Source organism: Rhamphochromis longiceps, linkage group LG18, assembly GCF_057381845.1.
Source record: "Rhamphochromis longiceps isolate RC_006_pf linkage group LG18, R_longiceps_female_GT1.1, whole genome shotgun sequence".
NCBI lineage: Eukaryota > Metazoa > Chordata > Actinopteri > Cichliformes > Cichlidae > Rhamphochromis > Rhamphochromis longiceps.
The window spans coordinates 28,447,988-28,459,290 of NC_140574.1; the positions used below are offsets into that span (position 1 = coordinate 28,447,988).

Consider the following 11,303-nt stretch of genomic DNA (forward strand, 5'->3'; position numbering starts at 1 on the left):
GGACGCTACACTGTTACTTGGTTTCTAGCACTACCTGCTTTTCACATTTTTTTTAAATAACAATCCTAATATTAAGCTATTAGTATCGCAAGGTGAGGGTCTTAGACCTTGCCATTTTTAAAGACAAGAAAGACTTTACACATCTGTATTTAGAAACCAACAGAAAGAAACATTATATTACATGGAAGCAGCTTTCATCCAACTTTGCTTAACCCTTTCATGCATGAATTATGACAACCTCAATCAGGATTGTTTTCTTAAGTATTTTTATTCATCTTTAGGCATGAAAAAAGATTGTTGAACTTTTTTTTAAACTTTTTTAAAATGTTTTTTAAAATGTCCACCTGTGGACAACATATGTTTTGACTTATGAATTTGGAAAAACGAATAAATAATATACACTGTGTTGTGTTTATGTGCAAGTAAACTATGAACACTGACACAAATACAAGAAAACAGTCTTTGAATAGCTGTTCATTATAGTGGCCACTATATGTGAAATGGTTAAAGAAAATATCTCTTTTTGTCAATTCCTATAGAATAGAATTAGAATAGAATTCAACTTTATTGTCATTGCACATGCACAGGTACAGGGCAACGAAATGCAGTTTCACAGGGCCAAGAAAGAATATGACCAAGAAAGAAAAGTTTCAAAAATAATAACATTTACTAAGGCTTTCAGACACTAGCCCTTCAACCAGTCGCTGACACTGGATCACCAGCCATCGGTTGAATCATTCTGCACGACAACACCATCACTCCATTCACTCCACTGAGATGATCCAGAGCAGGTATTTGTTATTCGTGTCCTCATTCTCAGTTTGTAGGTGCGTGTGGCATCTGAAACTGGCTCTCTGTAAGACTGCTGGGCGATCAAGTATATTGGCTGTTCCTGTTTTGAAAAGAGCCATTAAAAATAAATAAATAAATCTTGGGTTTACCTTAATGTTCCTCTGTACCTCAGACTGCTCTGACTTTCAACTTCTATTGAGTACAGCTAAACCTATCAGAATGTGTTATTTATTGCTTCTGAGAATGGAAAAAAATGTAACCAGCATTTATCAAAAGATGTTCACATTTTCTACTTTAAAAAGTCATTTTTGTTTTTCTCTAATTAAAACATTAAAAATACTTTAGTCCTCACTGAGTTGAGTTTTTCACCAAGTTTGTCTCATTCATTAATCCTGTCATATGTGCACAAGAAAGATCCGTGATCAGAGATACTGTACCTGATCACCTTTGTCCAGCTGGTATTCAAAACAATAAGAGTTAACGACTTCTCTGGTGCGAGGCAGACCCCATGATACAACCAGGGCTCCACCTTTGACTGAAGCATAGATGTTTGGAGGTGGAGAAAGGAGCTCTGTCTCACACACACAGACACACAGACACACATGCACAATTAGTAAAATAACTGGAAACGTTTAATTCTGAACATCTGCTGTAGATTGTGGCTGAAATACACTGGAGTCTGAACTGAAACTTCAGGTTACCACTCCATACCCCTGTACTTGGCACTAACCCCCAGTTTTAGTCACAGCCTTCAAGATCTCAAAGGACAGAAATTTTTTAATTACTGATGAAGAAAAATTGTCAAAAGCGAGAGAGATATTTGTATTTTTTTTAATCTGATCTATAGCATTGTCATTTATAACTACTTAATAGTCTTGAAATATTACCCAGCATGTCCATGTCATACACGTAGGTGTAAGACGTCCACTTGTTCTGCATGGACTTGTTCAAATGAAGGATGACTTCTGCCATATTATTGCTGAGAATCAAAGACGCTGATCCAGCTCTTTCCACAGAAGTATAGTTTAGTGACTCAACCAGTATTTCATCATCACAAATGCTGGTAGGGGAGACAGAGGAGATACAGACTCAAAGCAGTGTTTCAGCTTATTGTACCTTATTTGTAAATAAAGCTCTATTTAAAAATAAGAATACCTGATAAACACAGAGAGCTTAGTATCCTTCTCTAAAGTGTTGAATGACCAGGAGCAGTTGAGCTCATTTGTTGGGTAGAGGAGGCAGATAAACTTCTCCTTTATATCTGTAAGGTCTTCATAGGAATCCTGCTGAGCTGAAGTCCGTATGAGAACCATACCCAACTTCACATACAAGATCAGAACATTGAAACATTAAAAAACGCACCATATTTATATTTATTAGTTAGAGCCATACATTTTTGGACAGTCTCTGTACACCAACACAATGGTGCTGGAGTAAAGAGTGGCAAGCCATTACAGCCATTTTTATACATAAAATTGTAATTCCTGTCTGGATTTCAATGACTTCCTGATTGTTTAATTTCAAATCGGCTGTAGTTGTGTACAGAGTCAAAACTACAATAACTGTCTCACTGTTCAAATACTTATGGACCTAATGGTACAAGCACCATGTATGTATGGTCTTTCAAAGATAAAAGGATAGGTTTATTTTCACCTCGTACTGGTCATCCATTTTCTCTTGACAGGCATTCAAAGTGTGGCCCTCAGATTCTTGGGGAAAAGAAGAAGAAGAAGAAAAGGAAATAAAGCTGAATACCACCCTGATTAAAGTAATATTAAAGGAAATCGTTTGTTTAAAAAAAAAAAAACACCAATGACTTAAGGTCAAATGTTTTCATAGCTATTCCTTATAGCCCATTTGTTCACAGAGTGTCTGTGTACATTGTGATTACTCTTTCACTTACCACATTGTGTGAACCACAAAACCAACAAACTGGACCAAATAACAGGATGATGTGGAAACAGCTTCATGGCTGATCTGAGTGATACAAATGTGCACACATACGCATGTATCAATAAGCATGCAGCATTCATTAGAAAGCACAGAGACGCTGCTGTAGCACTTTTCAAAAAGCATTTTCCTGTGTTACTTCCCCCTTTTTACATGCGTACATACGGAAGTTGGGACGTCTCAGTGGTCACATAATCAAACACAAAGAAACTTCTTTCCTCGTACGAGTTTTACGTCTTCACTAAGTTACACTGACTTGTGAATTTTAACAACATAAATGCAATTTTCCATTGCCACCAACTACTTTTATCCACAGAAAAGAAAGGACATGATACGTTTGCTTTGTTCATACATTCAGAAGATAAATAGCCTCGACTATGATTAACTATTCTGGATTAAAGCTCTCATATGAATCAAATCGAATAATAAAGTCACCTGTCATGGTTGTGCTATAGTAACAATGCTATAAAAGAAATAGTAAAAAGCTGTTACCTTCAGTTGTCCCTCTACTGTCAATGACTGTGATTCTCTGCCTGAGGACAATGACACGTTTCTGAACAAAGAAGAAGCATGACGTCACGCACTGTAGATTCAGGAAACCTGGAAATCTTTCTGTGAATTTATTCTGCTTCACTTATGTATGCTGCAACCGCAAGTCAAGTCGATTGATTGATTATCCAATCATTATTTTTAAATTATCCAAAGCTCAGTCATGATGGCCGCAGACTGAACAGAGTATTCCACACATGCCTTTCCCAGTAACACTTTCATTACACACACTTGATACAGTGGGGCCATTGTAAGTTCATGGGTGACATTAGACAGATAGTGAGACACCTCCTTATCAGGGAGAGATAGGCCAACATGTGAGAGTTAGGGAATGTTCTTTGTTTTGGAAGGTTTAAAGACTTCCTCAGAAAACTGTTTGGTGTTTGATCTGAACATTTTCTCCACTGCAGTGTTTTCCTTTTCTTCATTCTTTTAATAATCCTCACTGTACCTCACTTTGTAAACTGACCCCAAAACCCCTTTTGGGTAACTGTGACAGGAAATGATGTGATTCATACATGGTGTTATAGCAGACACAATAACCCACTATCACTAGAACGCTGTTCAGTGCTGTCCTCTTGTAATAATGTCCAGTGAGAGATGATGTCACAGCACGAAAACTGTATTTATCATTGGCACACATTAAGCACAAACTGTAGCTGGCCAGTAGGGGAGTGGTTCTGAAATTGTAGGAAATAATATAAACATCGTCTTGATGCATTCTCAGTCATCCAGGAAAGTAAATCTCCAAAAAGTTGATTCTGTTGATCTGGATGTAGCGTTTTTTGGGAGAAATGTTTTGTCACCCATCCAAGTGACTTCTTCAATCTCGAAGAAGAGACTGAACTGCCAGGAGTTGTGGCCCCAAAGTACATCCAGGGAGAAGGTAGTCACTGATACAAGTCAATTCTTGCCGTTATGCTGCGCCATGTGGCATGGGATATAGCAGCTAGTCGGAGTATTCTCAGCTCAATTTTAATTTTAATTTCAATTCAATTTTATTTCTACAGCGGGAAATCACAACAGGAGTCGCCTCAAAGCGCTTTATATTGTAGACCTTACAAAGATACAGTATAGTTTGAAAACATAACTTCCCCTTTCCAGTCTCTGAATCTCTGTTGTGTAGGCAAGGACATGCTCCAGTGACTTCAACAATCTGCGCTCTGTACTGTGGCGCACAGGGAGAACTGCCTCCTTAGGTGCAGACAGCGTAGACATATTATAAGCCTGTAGGAGCTGTGTTGCATACAGCTTAACTCCACCAATGTCTCAAGAAGCTTAATAGCTTCTTGTCACGACCTGGTGCTGGCTTTGGCAGTGCAAAAGGGTAGCACATCCATTTGCCATAGTCTCTCCAACATCTCAAAACAGGTTTGCATTCTGGGACTGACGGGTGGTGAAATAACACTGGTCCTCAGTCAAGTGCTCCTTAGTCAAGAGTTATTCATCTCTGGCTCGCTTCCACAGCATGTCTTTTAACCTGTCTTCCTTCTTTCTCTTCCCACCCGGTCGTGGCAGATGCCCCCCCCCCGAGCCTGGTTCTGTCGGAGGTTTCTTCCTGTTAAAAGGGAGTTTTTGCTTCCCACTGTCGCCAAAGTGCTTGCTCACAGGGGGTCATATGATTGTTGGGTTTTTCTCTGTATGTATTATTGTAGCATCTACCTTGCAATGTAAAGCGGCTTGTCTGTGTTTCATGGTGTTATAGTGTGATGATATTTGTGCTTCTTTATATGCTATGGAGTTTTTTGTTTTCTCCTCATGATGACTTCCTTGTTGGAAGTCATCATAGGCAGAAACCCTGTTTTGCCCCTATATGTTACATATCTCACTGTCTATCCCTTTGTTGCTGCCTGGCCTGACATTTCTCCCCAATGTAAGTTTGTATATTTTAGGTATTGTCTGTATGGTCAGCTGCAGGCAACTGCAACTGACAAATAAATCTTATCCTTATCATTATAGTGACTGTTGTTGTGATTTGGCCCTGTATAAATAAAAATGAATTGAATTGAATTGCTGCATTACCTCTTGAGCTGGACCTTGTAATGTCCAGCCAAGGTGCATCTTGACACCTGTAGGGCCAAGTCAGACAGGCTCTAACAGGGTGACCACATGTGTGTGGGCTGATCCTGTAGTGCCAGATCCTTAAGATTTCTGCTTAAGGGCATTCACTGGCTGAGTGTGCTCTGCCAGCCCAAGTGTCTTGGCAGTGAGAGCATGGTGGATTTTGAAAATCCATCCTGGTTGGAAAACAAGAGAAATGCTAAAAGAGACAGCCTCACCTTAGAGGACATGGAGATTGTTATGTTGTGGCAGGGATTTGTCCACCAGGGGGCAACAGTGGTTGGGGAGCTTTCAGTCTGTGGGGGCGCATGCCCCGGTTCTCTTAATAAAGAAGCAACTGTGAGCTAAACATGGTCTCCGTGGTTCCTTGGTCTTAGGATATCACATATGGCGACGAGGGTAAAAGCCAGGTTTTGCTGTGAAGTTACACCGTGCTAAGTGACTTATGAACTGAGGTTGGCAAGTGGTACAGCGCTAGCATCTGTGGGAAGTGGAGCGTAACCCTCGGTGTGGAATAATGGCTACCACTTTGGGCTCGGTGGCACCGTTCGACAGCGAGCTGCAATCCTGGGAGGAATATTGTGAGATTTTGGATTACTTCTTTGTGGCGAATGATATTAAGGAGGAGGAGAAGAAGCGAGCGGTACTGTTGAGTTGCGTGGGCGCACAGACCTATGCCCTGATTAGGAACCTACTCAGTCCGGTCAAGCCAGGGGATCGTTCTTATGCTGAGTTGGTGGGATTGTTGAACAATCATTTTCACCCTAAGCCGGGTGAAATTGTGCAGCGGTGGAAGTTTAACACACGGAATAGAAGGCCGGAGGAAAGTGTGGGCGATTATGTAGCGGAGCTGAGGAAGCTCGCACAGGACTGTAACTTTGGTGACTCCCTGACGGTGATGCTGCGGGATCGTTTAGTATGTGGAATAAGCGACGACAGAATACAGCGCAGATTGTTAGCAGAGGATTCGCTAACATTTGAAAAGGCGCTGAAGTTTGCTCAAGCAATGGAGGCTGCTAACAGAGACATTGTGGATTTGAAGAGCATGACAGAACAGTCGCGATTCACTAAAGGATTAGGAGCCGTGAACAAGATGGAGGACGGCGGCTCGACGTCACAACAGGTTGTCAGGAAGTGCTACAGATGTGGAGGACTAAATCATGTGGCCAAGGACTGCAGGTTTGTTTCAGAAAAATGCCACAACTGTGGAAAGGTGGGACACATAAAAAGGGTTTGCCGAATGAAAATGGAACAAAAAGGAGGGCGTGGCAGACAAGGTAAACAAGCCCATTTCTTGGAAGAGGAGAATGTGGAGAGTGAGGAAGAAGGAGCTGAAATGCACCACATAAAGGCAAGTGTGACTATGTATAATGTGCATGAGGAGATTAGCATCCCAAGGGAAGAACCCATCAGACAGAAGCTAAAAGTAAATGGACAGAATGTGACATTTGAAGTAGACACAGGCTGTGGTTACACTATCATGTCGAAGGAGTCATTTAAAAAACTTTTTGAAGGCAGTAAGGCGCCCAAAGTAAGCAAGTGTGGAATCAAACTGAGAACGTATGGAGGCCACAAGGTACCCGTGTGGGGAGCAGCCCAAGTGCAGGTGGAATTCAGAGACAGTAAGAAAACACTGGATGTGGTGGTGGTTGAAGGGGCTGGAACTAGTTTGATGGGTCGGGGATGGATTAAGGCCCTCCAATTAGACTGGCAACCTGTACATAAGATCGAAGGCGGAGAGGATGCCTTACAGCGGATACTGGCCAGACATGAAACAGTGTTTAAGGATGAGTTGGGAACGCTGAAGGGGTTTGCGGCAAAGATACATGTAGCTAAGGATGCCAAACCGTGCTTCTATAAGCCCCGATCAGTTCCGTTTGCTATGAAAAAGAAAGTGGAGCAGGAACTGGAGAGACTGTTGGAGGAGAAAATCATCCAACCAGTGAAATTCTCAGAGTGGGCCGCACCCATTGTACCCATACTAAAGCCAGACTCCAGCGCCAGAATTTGTGGTGACTACAAACTGACTGTTAACAAGGTGTCGCCTGTAGAACAATACCCCATTCCACGAATGGAGGACATGATAGCGGGGCTGGCGGGAGGAGAAAAATACACCAAGTTAGATATGAGTCACGCATATCAACAGGTTGTACTTGATGAGGAATCTAGAAAGTATGTCACAGTGAACACACACAAGGGTTTGTTTACATACACCAGGTTGCCATTTGGTGTGAGTTCAAGTCCTGCCATTTTTCAGCGCACCATGGAGAGTGTGTTGCAAGGTCTGACCAATGTCGCAGTGTATCTGGATGACATCATCCTGACGGGAAAGAATGACAAAGAACATCTTCAAACACTGGAGGGAGTGCTGCAGCGCTTGGAGGAGGCGGGCCTGCGCTTAAAAAGGAGCAAATGTCAATTCATGGAGAAGGAAGTGACATTTTTAGGACATCGGGTAGATAAGACCGGTTTACATCCAGTGCCGGCAAAAGTGAAAGCAGTGCAGGAGGCGCCACCCCCAAAATCAGTGACAGAGCTCAAAGCTTATTTGGGGTTGTTGAACTTCTATAATAAGTTCTTGCCAAACTTGTCCACACTGTTGGCCCCACTGCACAAGCTTCTGAGAAAGGGGGAACCATGGTGTTGGGGACCAGCACAGGAGAAGGTTTTCGGCAAATCAAAGGAACTGTTGCAGTCAAGCAGTGTATTGGTACACTATGATGAGCAAAAGGATTTAATTCTTTCCTGCGATGCGTCCCCCTATGGAGTGGGAGCAGTACTAGCTCACCGCATGCCAGATGGTCAGGAAAAACCCATTGGGTTTGCATCGCGTACCCTGAATGCAGCAGAAAAGAACTACTCACAGCTGGATAAAGAAGGATTGGCTGTGATATTTGGTGTACAGTATTTTCATAAGTACCTGTACGGCAGGAAGTTCATGATTATCACGGATCATAAGCCATTGATAAGTTTGTTCCATGAGTTGAAGGCCGTCCCTCAGATGGCGTCACAGAGGATCATGCGATGGGCAGTGTTATTAAGAGCCTATGAGTATGTCATTAAATACAGAGAAGGCAAAAATAACAGTAATGCTGATGGTCTGAGTCGTCTCCCTCTTCCAGAGAACCTCCCTAAAGAGGTGGCAGCTGAGGACCAAGTGTTGATGGTAGATCAGGACCAGGAGGGCGTGATGACATCTGAGCAGCTGCAAAGATGGACAACCAAAGATCCCATACTCTCCAGAGTGCGTGAGTATGCTATGAGAGGATGGCCCACTACGCAGCATCCTAATTTTCAGCCCTACAGACAGAGACAACAGGAGCTGAGTGTGCAGGATGGGTGTGTGCTGTGGGGGGCGAGGGTGGTGATACCAGAACGAGGTCGACGCCCCCTTTTGGAACAGCTACATCAGTCACACCCAGGAATGAGCCGCATGAAGGGCCTGGCCAGAAGCTACATGTGGTGGCCGCATATGGAGAATGACATTGAAGACAAGGTGAGGTCCTGCAGTACATGTCAAGAACATAGACACAGGCCACAAGAGGCACCGCTACACCCCTGGGAGTGGCCAGAAAAGCCCTGGAGAAGGATACATATCGATTATGCTGGCCCGTTTTTGGGTAAAATGTTCTTAGTAATAGTGGACGCCCACTGCAAATGGTTAGATGTGTATACAGTTCCATCCGCTACAGCAGCTGCAACCATAGACTGCCTGAGAAATTGTTTCAGCACGCACGGCCTTCCTGAGATGGTGGTCTCAGATAATGCCCAGTGTTTTGTAAGTGCACAAACTAAAGAGTTCATGGCAAAGAACGGAATCACTCACGTCACCTCCGCTCCATATCACCCCGCCTCCAATGGGTTAGCAGAAAGAGCAGTGCAAACGTTCAAAGAACTCATGAAAAAGAGTACTGGAGACACACTGGCAACCAAGTTAAACAGGGCTCTGTTTAGTTACAGAATCACACCACAGTCCACAACAGGGAAGTCTCCCGCTGAGTTGATGATGGGCCGGAAGTTGAGGTGTACTCTTGATCTCATACACCCTGACTTGAAACAAAAAGTGACAGCAAAACAAGATAGCCAAAGACGGTATCATGATAGACATGCCAAGGAACGCATGTTTGTTATTGGGGACACAGTATATACCAGAAACTATGGCAGAGGACCCAAATGGATACCAGGACTTATACAGGAGATGACGGGGCCTGTTTCCTACTTGGTGATGCTGGGCAATGGGACAGTGGTGAGGCGTCACGTCGATCAGCTGTTTGCCCGCCTGGAGCCGTGCCTGGCAGCAGGAATGCCTGAAGGCCACCCAGGCGAGCCCCCAAAGGCAGCCCCAAACATCAGCGCTGAGACAGGAGACGAGGATGAGAGACACATAGAGGTGCAAGTTACACCAGTGGTGAAGCCACATATGGAGAGTAGTGATTCGCTGGAATCACCTGCCACTGGGTTACGGCGATCGCAAAGGACCAAGAGAAAGCCGGAGCACCTGAGAGACTTTGTGCCGTGATTACGGTGAACTGTTATAGGTTAACCTAAGACTGTTGGACTAAAGGTTCACTATTCCGGAGTGAAATTTCAATAAAGGCTGGGGACGGGGTTGTTGCATTTTTTTTTATAAAGGTGAAGTTTTTGGTTATGGGTATTTTCTGTAGGGATTAAAACTACAGAGTAGTTCCAGTTTAAGGGGGGAGGAATGTTATGTTGTGGCAGGGATTTGTCCACCAGGGGGCAACAGTGGTTGGGGAGCTTTCAGTCTGTGGGGGCGCATGCCCCGGTTCTCTTAATAAAGAAGCAACTGTGAGCTAAACATGGTCTCCGTGGTTCCTTGGTCTTAGGATATCACAGAGATCTTGTCTCATGGTTTTCAGTGGTAATTCTGCAGGCTGCCCTTTTACCCCTTCAACACTGCAGTGGTTATCTTACTGGATGACTTCTTCCTTTCCTCTCCTGTCTGAAATACTGGTTTCTTTGAGCTGAATTGTCACAATGGCCACAGGCTGATAGCTAAACTAGACTCAAATGCAGCGAACCACAACAGAGATGGCTCGTAAGTTTTACAGTGTTTTATTAAGAAAACAGATTAATTCATAGCAAAGAGTAGTGATGCGGCCGTGGGTCAGCGAGAGTGAACTGTGAAGTGACAGTTGCGATGGGAATGGAGCGGGTGTATCTGGAAGAGAAGCAAACGTGGTTAGGAAGGTGGTGGGCGCAGGACACCTAGGGAAGGTGGGTATGATTAATATTTTTTACTGACAGCTGGGGTGAGCTTGGCTTTGAGGGAAAGGTGGAGAGAATTCAGGTGAGTATTGGCAAAGGTGACCTGAGTTCCACTGCATCCGAGGTGGTGAGTGATAGCTGGAGGGCAGGCAGTCGAGGTTCTCTGTATTTTCCAGAGTGTGGAGGTTATCCAAAACAAGCTGAGGTTGAAGGCAGTGGCGAAGAAGGTCCAGGGAAACTGTGACACAGGAAAACAAGGTAAGCTTAAATCCTCAACTTGATTACCCAGATTTGGCTTCAGGTGTACAGGACTGCAGGAGAGATGATGGCTCCGCCCAGGGGTGGAGACCAAGGAACTCAGGTGCCTGATGGAATTTCCAGTCATACCTCCAGATCATGACGTGAACAGTGAAGTATCAACTTGCGCCTGCAGCTCATATTCGAGCCAGTAGGAAAGGGAATACTCTGAGGCTGACAATATCTATGGAAACTGGACCGCAAACCATGTGGCAGTTTTTCAAGCAACCTTGACACCTGGGCCCCACATTCCAGCTCTACAATTCCTTTCCTCCCTAACTGTCCATGCAAACTGGCCAGTGAGCGTACCTTTAGAGCAAACATCCTGAAGGTCTTGGTATCTCCTTACATGACAGATGCCCCATCCATCACTCTGCAATATGCTGAGTGCCAGTTGGTGTGGTTGTCTATACTCCTGGCATCCA

The 11,303-nt window shown here is 43.9% G+C and overlaps 1 protein-coding gene across 1 annotated transcript; it reads right to left on the reverse strand.

The window, feature by feature from the left end:
- Positions 1-621: 621 nt before the first annotated feature.
- Positions 622-3,478, reverse strand: LOC146648579 (uncharacterized). Its single transcript, XM_085390474.1, has 7 exons — positions 3,235-3,478; positions 2,696-2,769; positions 2,446-2,501; positions 1,948-2,111; positions 1,680-1,852; positions 1,230-1,363; positions 622-892 (listed from the first exon to the last, which is right to left on the reverse strand). Exons 2-7 carry the CDS (start codon positions 2,760-2,762, stop codon positions 716-718), a joined length of 771 nt encoding a protein of 256 aa, XP_085246600.1. The 5' UTR covers positions 2,763-2,769; positions 3,235-3,478; the 3' UTR covers positions 622-715.
- Between the last annotated feature and the right edge of the window lie 7,825 nt (positions 3,479-11,303).

Bases quoted from the DNA above. Each gene is read 5' to 3' on its own strand.
- LOC146648579 (XM_085390474.1), bottom strand. From the start codon at position 2,762: ATGAAGCTGTTTCCACATCATCCTGTTATTTGGTCCAGTTTGTTGGTT. The intron at 2,112-2,445 runs GTGAAAATAAAC...TTGTATGTGAAG, and splicing joins AAATGGATGACCAGTACGAG to TTGGGTATGGTTCTCATACG. The intron at 893-1,229 runs GTACAGTATCTC...TTTTCAAAACAG, and splicing joins AGCTGGACAAAGGTGATCAG to GAACAGCCAATATACTTGAT.